The sequence below is a fragment of the Episyrphus balteatus genome, chromosome 3 (assembly GCF_945859705.1).
Source record: "Episyrphus balteatus chromosome 3, idEpiBalt1.1, whole genome shotgun sequence".
Taxonomy (NCBI): Eukaryota; Metazoa; Arthropoda; class Insecta; order Diptera; family Syrphidae; genus Episyrphus; species Episyrphus balteatus.
The window spans coordinates 130,048,119-130,064,794 of record NC_079136.1 but is presented as its reverse complement, the minus strand read 5'-3'; the positions used below and the strand labels follow the sequence as shown (position 1 = coordinate 130,064,794).

The 16,676-nt window shown below is 29.6% G+C and overlaps 1 protein-coding gene across 1 annotated transcript; it reads left to right on the top strand.

The window, feature by feature from the left end:
- Nucleotides 1-10,363: 10,363 nt before the first annotated feature.
- On the top strand, nucleotides 10,364-16,062 carry LOC129915238 (very long-chain-fatty-acid--CoA ligase bubblegum). The gene is made up of 10 exons (XM_055994717.1): nucleotides 10,364-10,390; nucleotides 11,270-11,418; nucleotides 11,585-11,848; nucleotides 11,938-12,283; nucleotides 13,732-13,833; nucleotides 13,900-14,303; nucleotides 14,364-14,664; nucleotides 14,727-15,017; nucleotides 15,084-15,333; nucleotides 15,395-16,062. Exons 1-10 carry the CDS (start codon nucleotides 10,364-10,366, stop codon nucleotides 15,463-15,465), a joined length of 2,205 nt encoding a protein of 734 aa, XP_055850692.1. The 3' UTR covers nucleotides 15,466-16,062.
- Nucleotides 16,063-16,676: the final 614 nt, after the last annotated feature.

Below are 16,676 nucleotides of genomic sequence, written 5' to 3'. Positions count from 1 at the left end.
GTAGAAATTCGTTTGGTCACTCTGGTGTATACGTACTTTATTTTTTTAAATTTATGTTTGGACTTTATTTTCAATTTAAGGGAAGTTAAAAACGGATAGCAAGACAACATTTAAGAAAGATACTATCAGTTCTCATGTTTTCCGATTGAAATTTTGTTGTATACATATACATTATATATCTCCTCATTAAGAACCCCAAAAAAATGTTTGGCACAAAAAAAATTACATCAGAATTTTCCACTTTATATGCAAATTGACTGGACTATTTCTAAAATTTTAAAGTAGTAAAACGTTATAAGAAAAATTTGTGTTTAAATATAAAATCTGGCGAAAATCACCTAGTTCTAGTTTCGAATAAAAAAGTAATCTAATACTTGCAGCTGAAGTCTCTTTATCCGTGTTATCGTTTTTAAAACGTGCGGAATTTAAGTTCAAACCAATACAAAAATCTGATCACGCGTTGTTTTATTTTTAACAAAAAAAAAAAAAAAAATATTCTTTATTTCTCGGCAACAGCAATATTTTGCAGCAATTTCACGCAAATTATTATCTAATCAAAAGTGCCAATTAAATGAAAAATGTCAAACATGCAACTGTTTTCTTTTATAGCTTTTTGTATGTGCATTTGTGTATATAATCTTAATATGTGAACTTATATAATTTTCATAAGTTGCAATTGAAGATAAGATTAGCACTGAGTTAATTTTTATTTTTTGCTTCTATACTTTTAACCACCAGGAGTGGATCTGGGGTCTAAATTTTTTTTTTTACCAAAAAAAGTAAGAGTGGCAATTATTTCTCAAAAAGTATACAGTCATTTTTTGTATTTTAAAAGTGTCATAATATAGGACAAAGTATTCTAACCATATTTTCAAATAATTAGGAGAAAATATTTGCCTCAATGTTGAAAAAAATTTATTTTTCTCTTTTATTTGGTCTACCCTACTCCAAAAACCAAAACAGTGCACTCTCTATTTTGTAGATAAATCAATTTGAAGAAAGTATACAGTTTTGAAATTACCCCATAAAATCTTACTTCCATTTTTTTTCATATAACTTCTATAATCATTCTTAAAGTCCACCCCCGCCGCTTAGACGTTCCTATTTTAATGGAGTTTAAAAGATCAAGTCGAAAGGTTGTAGACATTATAATTGCTAGGCAATACACAGCTAATAGATTTGCTTTATTTCCAGAACCAGTTTTGTTACGACTTAAAAAACAAATCGAAAATTTATTTTTATATTCTGTTTAAAAATGATAAATTAGTTTCTATAAAAGTCATCAATACATCAAATACACAATCCATTAAATTTGATATCCATGTTTTTAATATTTGTGTTTTGTTCATTTTTGTTCGGTCTTCGGTTATCTATTGTTTACAATCTAAATCGAATGAGTGATTAAACTAAATAATTATTATATAAAATATCAACGTTTAGGCAAATAACAAACGTGATCGTTTTTTAAAATTAAAAGATTAGAAATTAATGAGGAAATACTTGATGTTAATAGTTGTAATCTCTTAATTAAAATTTGGAAATCGAAAAAAAGCGACAAAACTGATCATACGATCCAAATGTGAACTTTATTCTTTAGCTCATTCGATTCCAATTAAAATAAAATTAATAACAACAAATTCTGATAGCCTATGTATATTAAAAACTGTAAATGAAAACTTTGAATTTGAATAATACATCACATAAAGTGTAAAAGTGTAAAATTTCTATAATTTATAAGAACAACGACACAACTTGAAACGTGACCTATGGACTATATTCTAATATCAATCAAATCAATGAGAAAAAGTATTATTATTTTTTCTTGTTTAGTAAACAATGTATAGTTTGACATGTGCGTTAATTTTCACATCCAAATATCAATCACTTTTTTATCTCCCATGAAATACTATTGTTAGTATCTAGTTGAGATTTTTATTTTAAATTGCTGCGCGAAAAGTAGTAGTGAAGATTTTTTTTAATTTTTTTTGTAACAAACTCAACTGAATCGATTGAATAATTGAAATGTTTACCATGCGTTTGTATAAATTTTAACAAGCACCAGAAAAATAAAACACAAAAATGCATTTCTATTAATAATGCGGTCAGTTGTTGATGTATTTTTTCTTTACTCTTTTTAGGCTTTATAGGAATACACAAGTGTGCTTTTTAATTTTTTTTTGTGACACTCGTTATAGTGATATGGTATTTCGGGTTAAACGTATACTTAGTATTTTTTATTTGATTATATTTTAAATGATATGATATATAATATGAGTCACAATGGTGTTGACACCAAAGAAAGAAAATCATCCCGTAAAAAGTAAAATACCGCCAACCTTCTGAACTGTCCAATTTTTTTTTTTTAGGATAAAAAAATATTGGTAACTTCGTATCTGTCGTATATAAATTTATAAATAATCTTATTTTTCTCGAGAACGACTCTTTTTTGATGAAAAAAATGTATGTATACTTTTTAAACAAAATGCATGACTGGAAAGCTTATTATGAAAAAAATTATGAGTATGAACTTTGATTTAATAAGTTATTTAAACAAAAATATCTACATGTTTTTTTTAATTTTCCAAAAAATTAATGATGCCATTTTAAAGAAAATATAAATTAGCACTAAAAACGAAATTTTGAAATGGTGTTCATGAACCCGTTTTCAAAAAAAAAAAAAAAAAACTGAAATATTTCTTAAAAACCTAGAGATTTGCTAAAAAAGTAGGAAAATTTTGAAATTACATTATGACGCGTATTGTAATTGAAGTAGAACCACATTTCATTATAACGCTACTCTCAACTTAGCTTATGACCTTCAGTTTATGCTAAAAACTAATTCCTCTCCATATGATTGACAATCTTTTCCATTTCATAGCAAAACAACAGAAGTATGAAGTTGTAAAAACTTCCTCAACATCAAAGTCTGATGCAAATTTCACACTTGCATTTTTTTGACGCCATTTGGATAAATATCTAAGTGCGGTGACGTTAGAAATATAAATAATGAATACACTTCTACAAAAAATTCTATTTTGATTAAAATTGTTGATTTTGATCAAAATCAACAGATGCGATTTTTTTTTTGTTTTTTTAATTTAATAAAAAACTTTATATCAAAATTCTAAACAAATTACCTAAGATGTTTTTTGTTGTTTTGAAAAATCAAAACAAAAATATCATAAGAAAAAAACATCTCACTCGAGGATCTAAAGTCCAAAAAGAATAGACATTGAATGTTTTTCTTTTTAAAAAATAACACGAAATTTTTATTTTTAAAACTAAAACCTTCAACAATTTTTCTAACTCATAGCAAACAAATTACACTAGATCACTTAATGTTTTATTGTATTTCTTATCTTGAATTGAAAAAATAAGAAACGACAAACAAAATTGATACATTTTCTATCGTTTATTCGTTTAGTGACTTTAGCTTGACAACCAAGGATATTTTGTCTTAATTCTAAGATCAAGTGCAAGATCTTATCTAAAAAAAAAAACACAAAATGAAGTAAAAAAAATCGATGAAAATAAAATTCTCTCAGCCTAATAGCCGCTATCAGTAAATTTATTATACACCAAACCAAAGTAATATAAAAATTGAACAACTCACTCAAAAAACAAAAATCTCACTCTAATCGACGACTAACGATCAGATCATGTCATTCTGAGTTATCGACGACGACAACAACAAAAAGCTAAACCAACTGATAAAACAACAACCTCATATTTAAAGAGAGGCAAATTTATAGAGAAAAATCACCATTAAAGAGATATGAAAACAAACTTAAAGAGATTTCAATATAATTACACTCAAATAACTTGAGTGTCTGGTGTGCTAACCCCGGTCGATTAGAATGGAACCTGAGAAATTGAGATTCAAGCAGTCATAAATAGACTTTGGTGCAATCCGGTTCGGTCAGAAATCTGTATCGGTTTATGTTTTTTCATTAAAACAAAATAAAATTAAAAAATCTTTTGAGTAATTTAGAAAACAAAAATAAAATTTCAACCGCTATTTTGAGTGAGAAGATCCCCTTGTCCTTTTGAAAAAAGGTAAATGCAAAAAAATTAAAAATTTATTACACCTATATAATCTACACGCCGCGGATTCCATGTGCTAAGAGTTACCGATATCAACTTTCCCCACCTCTTACCCCTTTCTTACTCTACACACCCCTTTTTCGGCCTTGCGAACGAAATCTCTGACGTGTTTCTTGTGTGAGAGCATTCTTCAAAGATCATACGATCGCTTGCTCGTGGTTGGTTGGCTGGCTGGGTTGTTGTTTGTTTAATTTGTTTTTTTTTTTTTTTTTTGGAAAATGTGAAAAAGAAAAATGAAAAATGCGGCGCTAGGAAAACGTTGTATGCGCTATTTGAGTGTAAAAAAAAGTGGTCACAACAGTTTCCCTTGCGCCTCCCCACCACTGACCGACTGTACTGACGACAGCTTCTTCAATGGTTCTTTCTTTTTGGTATTCAACTATTTCTACGAGTGTATGATGGACTATTTTTGAATTCGCAATTTTTGAGGGGGTGTGTAATGGTTGAGATAGTTTTTCAATGCATTTTCGCTCTAAATTTACTCATTCTAGTGATCTAGTTTTTATTAAAAAAATAAAATTAAAAAACTAATTGAGTTTTTTTCTTGAAATGAATTTTTAAACTAGGGAAAACATTTCTATGGAAATAATAAAAAAAATATGATAACAGGAAAGATTGCGTAAAAATGATTTTGATACGCAAAAGTGAGGAAGTAGGTATACCTCAAAGATTGATAGTTTTTTTTTCTTTTTTTGGCAAAACAACAATTTGATTTAAGGTAGATTGTGCTAAATTTGTCGCTTAATGTTGTGAAATTTTGTCAACGTCGAACTGGAGTGGATGAATGTTGCCAACTGACAAATAATTTCACACATGTTAAGATTTAAACTTAGAACAAACAACAAGCTCGGCAGCTAATAGCTATCTTTTGCTAGCTTACCTACTAAACTAAAAACGACTAAATTGGACTGTGTTTCAAATTCTGTTGCAATGATTTGCGGCCGAATTGTTGATAATATTGAGCAAAAATTGGGTCAATATACTGACCTTAATACAGCATTGTCAGACAAATCTTCATTGTCAATGTCATTTCTAACAAAAATTGACAATATCAATATTTTAGGAACTTTGCATCAAAACACTCCAAATTTGGTCTGTTTTTGATATATTTTTTTTGTCGAATTTAAGTATTTAAAAAAAAAAAACTAATCACTTCAATAATGAACTCTTAAAACTTGAGAATCTTTTCATTACGATTAGTAAACATTTTTAAAAGATGGTAATCAGTACAATCGTGATACTAGTTTAGAAGGTTTTCATATCTATTCTTTAACTTTCGTCTTTTTTATTTTTCATGACAAAAGAGTTCATCGATCTTGAGTTTGTGTAAAAAAGAGTTCTTAAAAAAATACACTCATTTGTGTGGAAAAGATATTTTGAGTCATTATTGTTGTTGTTTACAAACTTTCTGTCATTTTTGCAAAAAAAAATTGTTGTGTTTTTTTTTTGCAAGCAGATGCTTAGTTAAATCCCACTCAAGGTAAATATCTCATTATTTATTCAAATATATCTAAAATATGTACATTATGTTTGTCTGTAGTAAACCTACCTCAATTCACATTTTTTATTTATGCATAGGAAATGTGAAAGCGGTTAAATTTGCCAAGTTGTTGTTTTTTCTTTTCTTTTCTTCTACTTCTCTTTTATTTTATTTGGGTTTCTTTTTTTTAATTTCTTGTCTTTAAACCCGCACCGTAACAAATTGTGTGCACAATGACTATTTTTATGGTGTACTTTACCTGCTTTATAGTGCAAGATCAGCAACATAAAATTCTTCTTTATTGCAGATGATCTGTAGAGTTGAAATAGTCGGGGAAGAAGTGTTGGAAATAAATTGGTGGATCTGTGTGATCTCACATACAAAATGTTAAACTCTTATCAACGAACGAAAAAAAATGATGTGATGAATTTTTTGACTTTTGATTCGAATTCAGTACACGAAAAACATTATTTAGAAAAATGTATATATATATTATATTGGTATATTGGTTTCTGTAATGAAAAAAATTAAATTTTGCTGACCTTTGTTTAGCGCGGAGTACCTATAAACCAAATGAATTAAGGCTCGAGACATGATTTTGCTTTCAATTTCAGTTCTGATTTTACTCGGAGCTAACACAAAAAATTTTAGAATTTTTGAATACTCCACCAAGTAAGCAAATACAGTTGAAACTCGATTATCCGGGATTCGATTAACCGGGACGCTCTATTATCCGTGATGAAAATATTTGAAATTTGTTCTCGGAAATAAAGACCACGTATTAATTTAAACTCTGTTATCCGTAATGACCTCTACTATCCGTAATATATGAACAGCACCTAACAAATTCCTTCACTTCAAATCAGTCCAACGCAAAAAGAAGTTACTGGATATGTGTAGTATTTTGTTTTTTTACGAGTATCTTATTTTTGATTTCGTTTTTTTTTTTTAAATAAGTTAAATACAATAAATAATAAATACTTAAATATATATAATTTTTTGTTTGAGAAAAGAAAGTTCTATTATTCGGGATTTTCGATTATCCGTAATGGGCTCGATCCCGACCATCCCGGTTAATGAGTTGCAACTGTATTTCTAAAACCTGTTCGTAAGAAATGTTAAAAATAAATTTATATAAAATGGGGGCCTCTGTTGATTGGAAATGATAACAATAAGCGTACAATACTAAAAAAATAAAACAAATAAATATGTCAGTTGTTTTTTATTGAACAAATACAAAAACATCTGTTACCGAAAATATATTTGCAAGACTGAACGAGAATGCAATATGAGTACCTAATTTTAGGTCCCTAAATAATTTGTTTATAGATGTTTTTTTTATGATAAGAGGTTTATTTTTAGTATATTTGTAGATAACTTTTCAAGAATTTTTTTTTACAGAATAGTTATAAATAATAAAACATTATACAATTATAAAACTCGTACAGAAATTCCAAATATAATTCTTTACAAATTACTAAATAATTTTGAATAGTTTTAGTTCAACAGTTTTATGATATAGGTATACAGAAATTCGAAATAAAAAAAAAATATTGGTTATTTTCTATTTTTAGTTTTATCTACATTTATTTTTCCAAACATCAAATTACGAAGTTAGACTCGGTACATTATGACCAAAAAGTTTGTCTCTAAACCAACTCAAAGCACATTTGAGTTGAGTGAATGACGAAAAAGATGGCAAACCAAATATACTTTTTTTTTAATAGGCTATTTACCTTCGCATTAAAAAAAGTTCTATTCTCTTCAAGCTAAGAGTGTAGCTTCTTATTTTGTATATAAAATTCTCTTATAAATAATGTTGAGGTGATTGATCGATCGATCGGTCTCGATCCTCCTAAGCAAACAAACCATTGAGTTACAGTATACGATTGCTATCAGAAAGACCTATTGCAGACCTGAATGAATAAATAAAGAAAGTTCCATAAAGCAAATAAAACACAGTTAACATGTTGTTTTTTTTATTCATTTAAACATTATTATCTTGCTCATTACACATTGCACAGTGGTTCAAAAGAGGTCTCCATTAAGTTAATGAGAAAACGTGTTTTTCCATTTTATTTAAATTAAAAAAAAAAATTAAACACACACTTCCATTATTTCATTTGCCACCGGCATCAACTTCGACTGGGAGTACGCGTAACCGATTGCATTTACACGTGCATCTTAAATACTTTTGTCAGCTATGTGTTTCGGTCAGAAGTTAAACGAACTACCACGTGTTCTTTTCTTTGGCTTGCTTTTTTTTTTGTTATATTAATAATTTTATGGTATTGCTGCAAGAGAAAGAGAAACGAGATAATTTTTCATAATTTTTGGCGGCTATTTTTATCAGTTCACCCTTGAGCCCAGGGCAATTTATATGAAAAGAGTCGAGTTATGTTTGTTTTTAGACTTTTTTTTTTTGTTCTCTGATATAAATTTTTGTAGATATCTCAGTAAATTGTCTAAAATAATCATTTCCTGCTTGTCTATGAGTGGAGTAGATTCACGGTTCTTAAAAACGTATAAAAATGTAATTTAGTCATTATCACTGCGTGAGTGACCTCAAGAGAATTTGAAAAAAAAAACTTAATTTTTGATCTTCATGGAAGACAAAGAGAGTGTAGGTAGTCACACTTTGTACTCAATACTTTGTACCTAATTGAGTGCTTCTAATGTTCTAATCTAAAAATTTGTAAGATGAAATCATGTAATGCAAACCCTTATCAAAAAACACTAAAAACTATTTTTTATTCTTTGTTTTAAATTCATAATAATTTTTAGAAACATATGTTTTGATACTTTAGTTATCTCGTTTTGTCTGATATTACTTTTTTTTAAATATTTTCCATAGACTTTAATCTTGAGATATAGTCACTCAACTATTTGATCACGTGATTTGCTGTTAGACTTTGAATACCTATAGTTTTTTTTTTTTTTTTACTGTTAAAGATAACACTGGTCTACAAAATTTAACTTTTATTTTGGTACCGCTACTAAACTATAATTTTCCAAAGGATTTCGGTTTGATGAAATTGAATCCGAAGTCAGAAATATTGAATCACGTACCATTTTTGAAATATTACCATTAGAAAATTAAAAAAAAACTTGGTTTTTAATACTTTTGAGGTTATGCTTTAAAGTGGGGAAATTTGTTTAAACACAAATCGTAACGGTTTCTATAAGAACTGTTTTATTTCCTCCAAATCTGTTTAAATCTTTTTAAAATCTTCCATTTATTTCAATAAGAGACAGATGCGAATAAGTCTTTTGTAAATTAAAGAATAAATAATTTACTAAGCATAAATTCTTGATTAAAGGTACTCAAATGAATGAGAATCAACAAGAACGAACATTTCGAATTTCTAAAGAATATTTTTGAAGCATATGATTTTTGTATTTTGTTCTTTAACTGGCAACATTAAATTGTTTTGTTGATACAACCCTCACTTCTTAAAAATTAATTTTTCATACATGCACATTGTATTGTTTATTTTCTCTACTTCATCAGCCTGATATTCCATAATAATTGATAGAAAAAATGTTTGCTGTAGTTTACTAAAAAGTATTTTAATAAATCATATCATAAATCGTCCACCCGATTTTTTTCTATTCATTTTCATTGCATTGAGTATTTTTTGCACTCTTTTTATCCGGCTATGGCCAAAAACAAAAAGTATCTGATGATTTCAAGGTGGTGGCTTTGGCTTGGTATCGTATGTTTACATTTACCTCCTGTGTTCTTCCTCTGAACTAAATTCATAATCGTACCATTCTTACTCTTACAAATGGAGAAGTTTGTATCAGTTTTGTTTTTGTTAGACACAACGTCTCGCGGTGTTTTTCTCTCTATGGAATACTCGTATCGTAACTCGTTTGTACTATTTCAAAGTGACTCATTCCTTACTTTTTTTGTAATGCGCAACTGAGGGCAGTCTTATTCACCATCGGATGATGTTTATTTTTTTTTTATTTTTTTTTATTTTAACCATCTGTGGTGAATTTAAAAAAGGTAAAAGACCTGAATTAAGCCTACACCATGGAGTTGAAGTTAATCAGTTAAAAGTGTTGGATTAATTCATTGATATTTACTTGTTAAATGAAATGATACGAATTACGTACCTAAAAGTTTTTTAAGATTATGAACGGTTTTATTGGAAAACTTTCTATCTTGACTCTGGTTGGATTCGAACTTTTCAATTTTTCTTTCTGAACAAATAAATCAAACAAAAAAATGGAAATGTTCCTTCTTGTTGATTCTCACTATTTTTAATACCCTTCTCTATATTTAACACGAGTTAAATTATTAATAATTTATAAGCAAAAACCTGTCATTATCTGTATCTACATGTTTGTTTTAAAATTATATACATATACAGTCAAACCACCTTAAATTTAGGTACATGAAGAAAACAGCTTAAAAATTTGACTATAAGTGACTTTGGTTGTATCCGATATTTTAAGAAAAATTGTTCTAGAAGAAATTAACAAATAAACGCTTCTTCTTGTTTTGGTGAAGGACAGCCGATTTTTTTCCTCAATTCTGGAAAATTGTTATTAATCTTAAAGTTTCTCAATTATATGAGTGTATTTAATCAGTCAGAAAACAGAAGGTATGGAGTTTTTTTTAGCAAAATTTCTGAAAAGGTCAGAAAAATTTGTTTTCTTCTTGTGATTGGTTTATCACTCAGAAATCTTTCTTTTTTTACAAAAAACACTTTGTGTAAATAAAAGACTCGAATCATTAATTTTTGTTTTAAACAATGATAAATACCTAAAATGCCAGCTAATTTAACACTACTATTGGTGAAATTTCAATCATCAGTTTTGCCAAGTTCAAGGTTATTGTTATATTTATCTCAATTCTAGATTTCTTTTGAAATAAACACACGAGTGAACAAAGTGCGTTTAGTTCCAAAATTTTGTTAATTATTCTAAAATAATTATTTAATAATTGTTGTCATTAATGTTAAAATGAAACAATATACCTAAATACATTTTCTTTTTTTTTTGTAATCACTAGACCTGAACATTAAATATCACAATTTCGGTAAAGAAGTGATTAATCATAGACTGATATTTTTAACTTTAATATGACACCAAAAAACCCAATAATTTTATATCATATTTTATTAAGAATTTTAAACTTTCATTTCAAGTCATAAAATTATAAATGCGTAAAATGTAAATCTCAACAACTTTTCCAGTCGTATAATAAAACAATATTTCGATAAGATTTTAATCCTTATCAGAAATTCAAAACTTGTTATCTGGATTTATTTTTTAGGAATTCAGTTATTGGAAAATTTCAAAATTATCCTCGTGTTAACCTTGCCTTGATTTCGAAGCAACAAAAAAAAAACCCAATTATACGATATGAACTTATCAGAATTCATTTAAAAATTAATAAGATAACAATCACTTTTACTTATACGAACGCAATTTTTCAATGCAACTGGTGTTTTCATTGCATCAAAAACAGTTCTGCTTTCATTTTAAAAGTCAATTCATTGTGAAATTATGATTATTTCTTCTGTTAAAGTCAATTTTTATGACCCCAAGTTGCGTCACAATTTTTGTGCTACCTGCTTGAATTGAATTAAACCAATACAATACCGTTGCTCGACGACCTTATCAAGATTAAGACATTATTATAACACCTAGCACTTAACTATTAGCTGATAGTTTAAAGTCCCCAGCCTATCTTGGACATTGAAACATTTCAACATTGTGATTACGAAAAACACTTGTTCAATAACCAGGTCCGCAGAAGGTTGTCGAAATAATTGCTCTGTCTTTCTGTTCTCTACTCTATACACGCAATCTGTCTTTTTGTAAGTTTGACAAGTAAAATTGGACTTTACACATGTTTTGAAGAAAACAACAAAATTACAACCTCCATCTGGAGAAACTTTTTTTTTTTTTATATTCACCTCTGATGAAAGTTTCAAACAACTGACTGAAAGTATTAACGAAATTTTCGTGTCTCTTCTTTTGCAGCTGTTGTTGCTTTCATCTCACAAAATTTAAGTTAAACACAATGTCATCGGAACGAGTTGGCCCGAATTGGGTGAAGCCCTCAGATGTTTACAAGACCACAGATCCCGCTCAACCAGTCAAATTGCGTATTGCCAAAGATGGTTTGGGTGCCGAAGAGCCTGTTTCCATTCCAAGCCTTTTAAAGCGTGCTGCTACCAATTATTCCGATCATCCAGCCATCCGTTACAAGACCCAGAAGAAGGAATATGCCACTATTACATATAAGTAAGTTTTTTTCATTCCATTTGTCTTTGATTTCAAATATAAGAGTTCTCTAATTTCTATGTCATCCTTTAACCCTTTTTCTCCTTTAGACAATATGAAGAAAAAGTTCATAAAGTGGCTAAAGCTTTCGTTAAACTAGGCCTAGAACGACATCATTCGGTTGGAGTTTTAGCCTTTAATTGCGCCGAATGGTTCTATTCGGCATTGGGTGCAGTTCATGCCGGAGGCATAATTGCTGGAATTTATACGACAAATTCAGCCGAAGCCGTTATGCATGTATTGGAGGATTCGAGAGCAAACATTGTTGTTGTGGATGATTCAAAGCAAATGGAAAAGATTCATCAGATTAAGGATAAGCTGCCAAATTTAAAGGCAGCCATACAAATCCAGGAGCCTTATTTGCCGTTCATGAAAAAGGAAGATGGATATTATAGGGTGAGTACTATAGAGTAGTACTGTGTTGTATCTATTTTTAGGGGTAGTTGGTGGTATTTACCGCACCCATCACAGATATATCACACAAAGAAGAGAAGAATTTAAAACAAACATTTTGCAACAATTTATATGGTACTCGTAAAGTTTGTTAGAGTTGGTGTAGTAGCAGCGCAATGGGTTGAATTGCTAACGCCACTGCATGCAATAGGTTTATTGTAGATTTTTTTTTTTTTTTTATTTCCGGTTCGAGGGCGAAATATTCGCTTTGCTTTTGCTGGTGGTGATTAAAAAATTTTCAGTTTGAATTCAGTTTAGATTATGCGCTTGAAGGAGTTCGCTTTAATAGCACACAGAGAAGTTGATGCTTGCTAATAGTGAGGAAAACTCTATTTCGATTTAGGTCAAATTGTTGGCAATTTATTTGGTTTATTTGCGTTTAAATATAAGATTTTTTAAAGGAATTTGTGTTCAAATTAGTTGTAGAAGGACTAGATGAGAGTTATAAGTTGTGGCATATTTTTAGGCAGAGGCTTCACAGTCTTTGGAATGTGAGTGGGTTTTTTTTTATTGAAATTGAAAAAAAAAAAAAAATATTCAGTCAAAGGAAGAAATATTAAGATATGACAGTTTTTTTTTCTTAATTATTTTTCAAAATGTTTTAGAGATAGGTAACTCTTTAAGTTAGAAGTGGGGACAGATAAATCTTTGAAAGTATTGAAAGAGGCAGAGAAGAGTTATAAAAAAAGCATCTTTTCGGAACTCATATTTTTCAAATGCAATTTAATACTTTTAACAAATATTTGACTTAAATCTGTTTTTTTTGCATTTTAAAGTTTATTTAAGCCATGAATCCAATACAGTAAAACCCGATTGAGAAAAACGGCAAAATGTTACAGTCCCTCTTTCACTTAAGCAGGTTTTGCATTTAAAAGAACCCCGTTTAAGTGAAAAAAATATTTGGAGATCAGAAAAGTGTTTAAAATAAGCTGATTTTTCTCTTAATCGGGTTTTACTGTACTTATTATTACTTGAACCTTTGAAGCCTTTTATATCTCTTAAAATCTTGCATTTTTTTTTCATATCACTTCATAAAGTTTTATTACTTTATAATACTTTTTAGTTTCTGAAGTGCTTTTACCTCACGAAGTTTAATGAAAGAACTAAAATTGATTCGTTAAGTGAAAAAAGATTATGTTAAGTAGAATGACTTTTTAGACTTTACAAAGTAAATTTTCTTAAATATAAAAGACTTAAAAAATAAATGAATGTCAAGAAAATCTGATCATCTGATCATGAAAAACAGTTGACTTTTATCTATGTATATAGGCTGGATTTGATATCAAGGCAACTTTAAATAATGCATTCTGAAATCTATTTCTTTGATTGTTTTCTGTAGTAAGATATTTTTTACAAATATTTGATGAACTATTATTTTTTATTCTTTAAAGTGGTCAGAAATTGAAGATATGAATACTGATGATGTCGAAGATGAATTCAAACGTCGCCTAGAAAACATTGGAATCAACGAATGCTGCTCCCTGGTCTACACCGTAAGTTCAATAACAAATTTCTTTTATTAAAAAGCCTTATAAAATCTTGCTTATCCATTATTTTAGTCCGGAACAGTTGGTATGCCCAAAGGTGTTATGTTAAATCATGACAACTTAGCTTTTGATTGTCGAACCATCATCAAATCCCTTTCGAACATTGTTATGGGCAATGAAGTCATTGTCTCCTATCTGCCACTTAGTCATGTGGCAGCTCAAACAATTGACATTTATATCATGTTGACAGTTGCTGGCACCATTTACTTTGCTGATAAAGATGCTCTAAAGGGTACTCTGGTCAAGACTCTGCAAGATGCTCGACCAACCAGATTCATGGGAGTTCCTCGTGTTTTTGAAAAATTCCAAGAACGAATGGTTGCAGTTTCAGCATCGAATGGTAGTTTCAAAACTATGCTTGCTAGCTGGGCTAAAGGTGTAACCTTGAAGCATTATATGGAAGACAAAGAAGGAGGGTAAGGAGTTTCTTAGTTAAAAAATTTAAAACAATATTAACATGGAATTTTAAATTTCAGAAAGGGACCTGGTGGTCTTCGTTACAAGATTGCCAAGTCATTGATCATGTCCAAAGTTAAACTTGCCCTGGGCTTTGATCGATGCTCAACTTTGGTTAGTGCAGCTGCTCCAATGTCACCGGAAACCAAAAAGTATTTCCTTAGTTTGGACTTGAAAATTCTGGATGCCTTTGGAATGTCTGAATGTGCTGGTTGCCATAGTATCTGCCTTCCTGATAGTACCCAATTGGATTCCATTGGTAAGACTCTGAGCGGCTGTGAGACTAAAATTATCAACAAGGACGAAAAAGGTCACGGAGAGGTAAGCCCATTAAAAACTGTCAATTTTAACTATGGGCTAATTAAATGGACTTCTATGAACAGATTTGCGTTCGAGGACGTCATGTTTTCATGGGATATATCAACAACGCCGAAAAAACCGAAGAGGCTTTAGACGACGAAGGTTGGTTACATTCAGGTGATGTTGGCTATGTGGACGAAAAGGGCTATGTGTTCATTACTGGTCGATCAAAGGAAATCATCATCACTGCTGGAGGTGAAAATATTCCACCGGTTCACATTGAAAACATTGTCAAGAAAGAACTGCCTGCTATAAGCAATGCCTTCCTTGTTGGTGAACAAAGAAAATATCTCACCATTTTGGTGAGCTTAAAGGTAAGTTATCAATTGCAACGAAAATATCAAAGAAATTTGTACGAGAGTATGATTTTTTTGTTTTAGACTGAAATGGATAAGAATACAGGAGGACCCTTGGACGAACTGAGTCACGAATCCCTACAATGGATGAGTACCATAGGAGTTGAACACAAAAACCTGTCAGATGTTCTCAATGCTGGACCATGTCCGAAAGTGTTTAAGGCTATCGAAGATGGTATTAAGAGAGCCAACAAATTGGCTATTTCCAATGCACAAAAAGTACAGAAATTCGCCATCTTGCCTCATGATTTCTCCATTCCAACTGGAGAATTAGGTAAGTTTGTCAACAATAACATACATCGAGCTCGAAAATTATATTTATTTTTGTTTTTTAGGCCCAACACTTAAGGTCAAACGTAATGTTGTTAACAAAATGTATGAGGATCTAATTGAATCGCTGTATTGAGAGAGAGAGTTAACAAAATGGAGTGTCTGAAGGCTGATACTTTTGCCCTTTATTGTTGAAGTTAATTTTCCTATTTTATTGTTTGTTATATTTAAATAGTTTTTTTTTTGTTAATATAAACTAAGAGATAAAATAAACACACAAAATAATTATATAAAAAATTAATCAAATTTATACAGGAGAAATTATATAAAAATCAAACAAGAAAACCTTACTTAAGTCTAAGTAAAATAAGTTAGACCTTAAAATTTGTACTTAGACTATTTTGTTTTTTGTTTACTATTAATTTGTATACTTATCTTTTTTATAATACCAAAAAAATATGATATCTTAGCAAATTATTGAAGACATTTCCTTTATTTGTATTTAGGTACAAAAATATATGCATACAAACTTAAAAACAGAAATGTAGTACTAGGCAACATTTTTTGTAAGAAACGGTCTTAAGCTAAATTTATTTTGTTAAATTTGTTATTTTTTTGTTTTGTTAGAAATTAAGGATTTATTAAATGAAAGAAAAGAAGATAAAGTTTGTTTATCTTCTAGAATTTTTTTTGTAAATAAAACATACAATTATTTACTTAATTTAAAATTAAACAGTTAACAGTGTTTTTTGTATCATTAAATCTCATACTGGATATCGGAAGATAAACAATAATTGTTAAATCTACATACGCATATAACCAAGAAACTGACCTTCGTTTCAGAAAGCAAAATCAACTGGTTCTAAAAAAGGTTTTTGTCAAAAATATCCGGCGAGTAGGTACCTAAAGAGATAAGAGTGAGAACACAGGTAAAAAAATGGAACTGGAGCGTAGCAGTTTTTTTAAGTGTCTATATGAATACAGAACTCACACCCAAAAGTTAAACCTGTCCAGGGTTGAGTACGCAGATATATACAAGCTTTAAATAAATAAAATGAATATGAGTTTAGGAAGTACACGTACAAAAAAAAAAGTTCACCTTAGCGTATACGTACTTTTTTTTAAGTATTAGTTTTAACTTTTTTTTTATTGCGATAGTGAGCCATACCGAGGCTATATTTTCTATACTTGTTTGAAACTAAAATGGATACAATGCGAACTTTTGGCTAGGCAACTCTATATTGGTCCACAGGGAATCGAACACCCATTCACTTCAAACAAAACCCAATTAATAACAGATGAGAGTGTATTTTCCCTACACACCCATCTTTTTAGAACTGGCAGCCC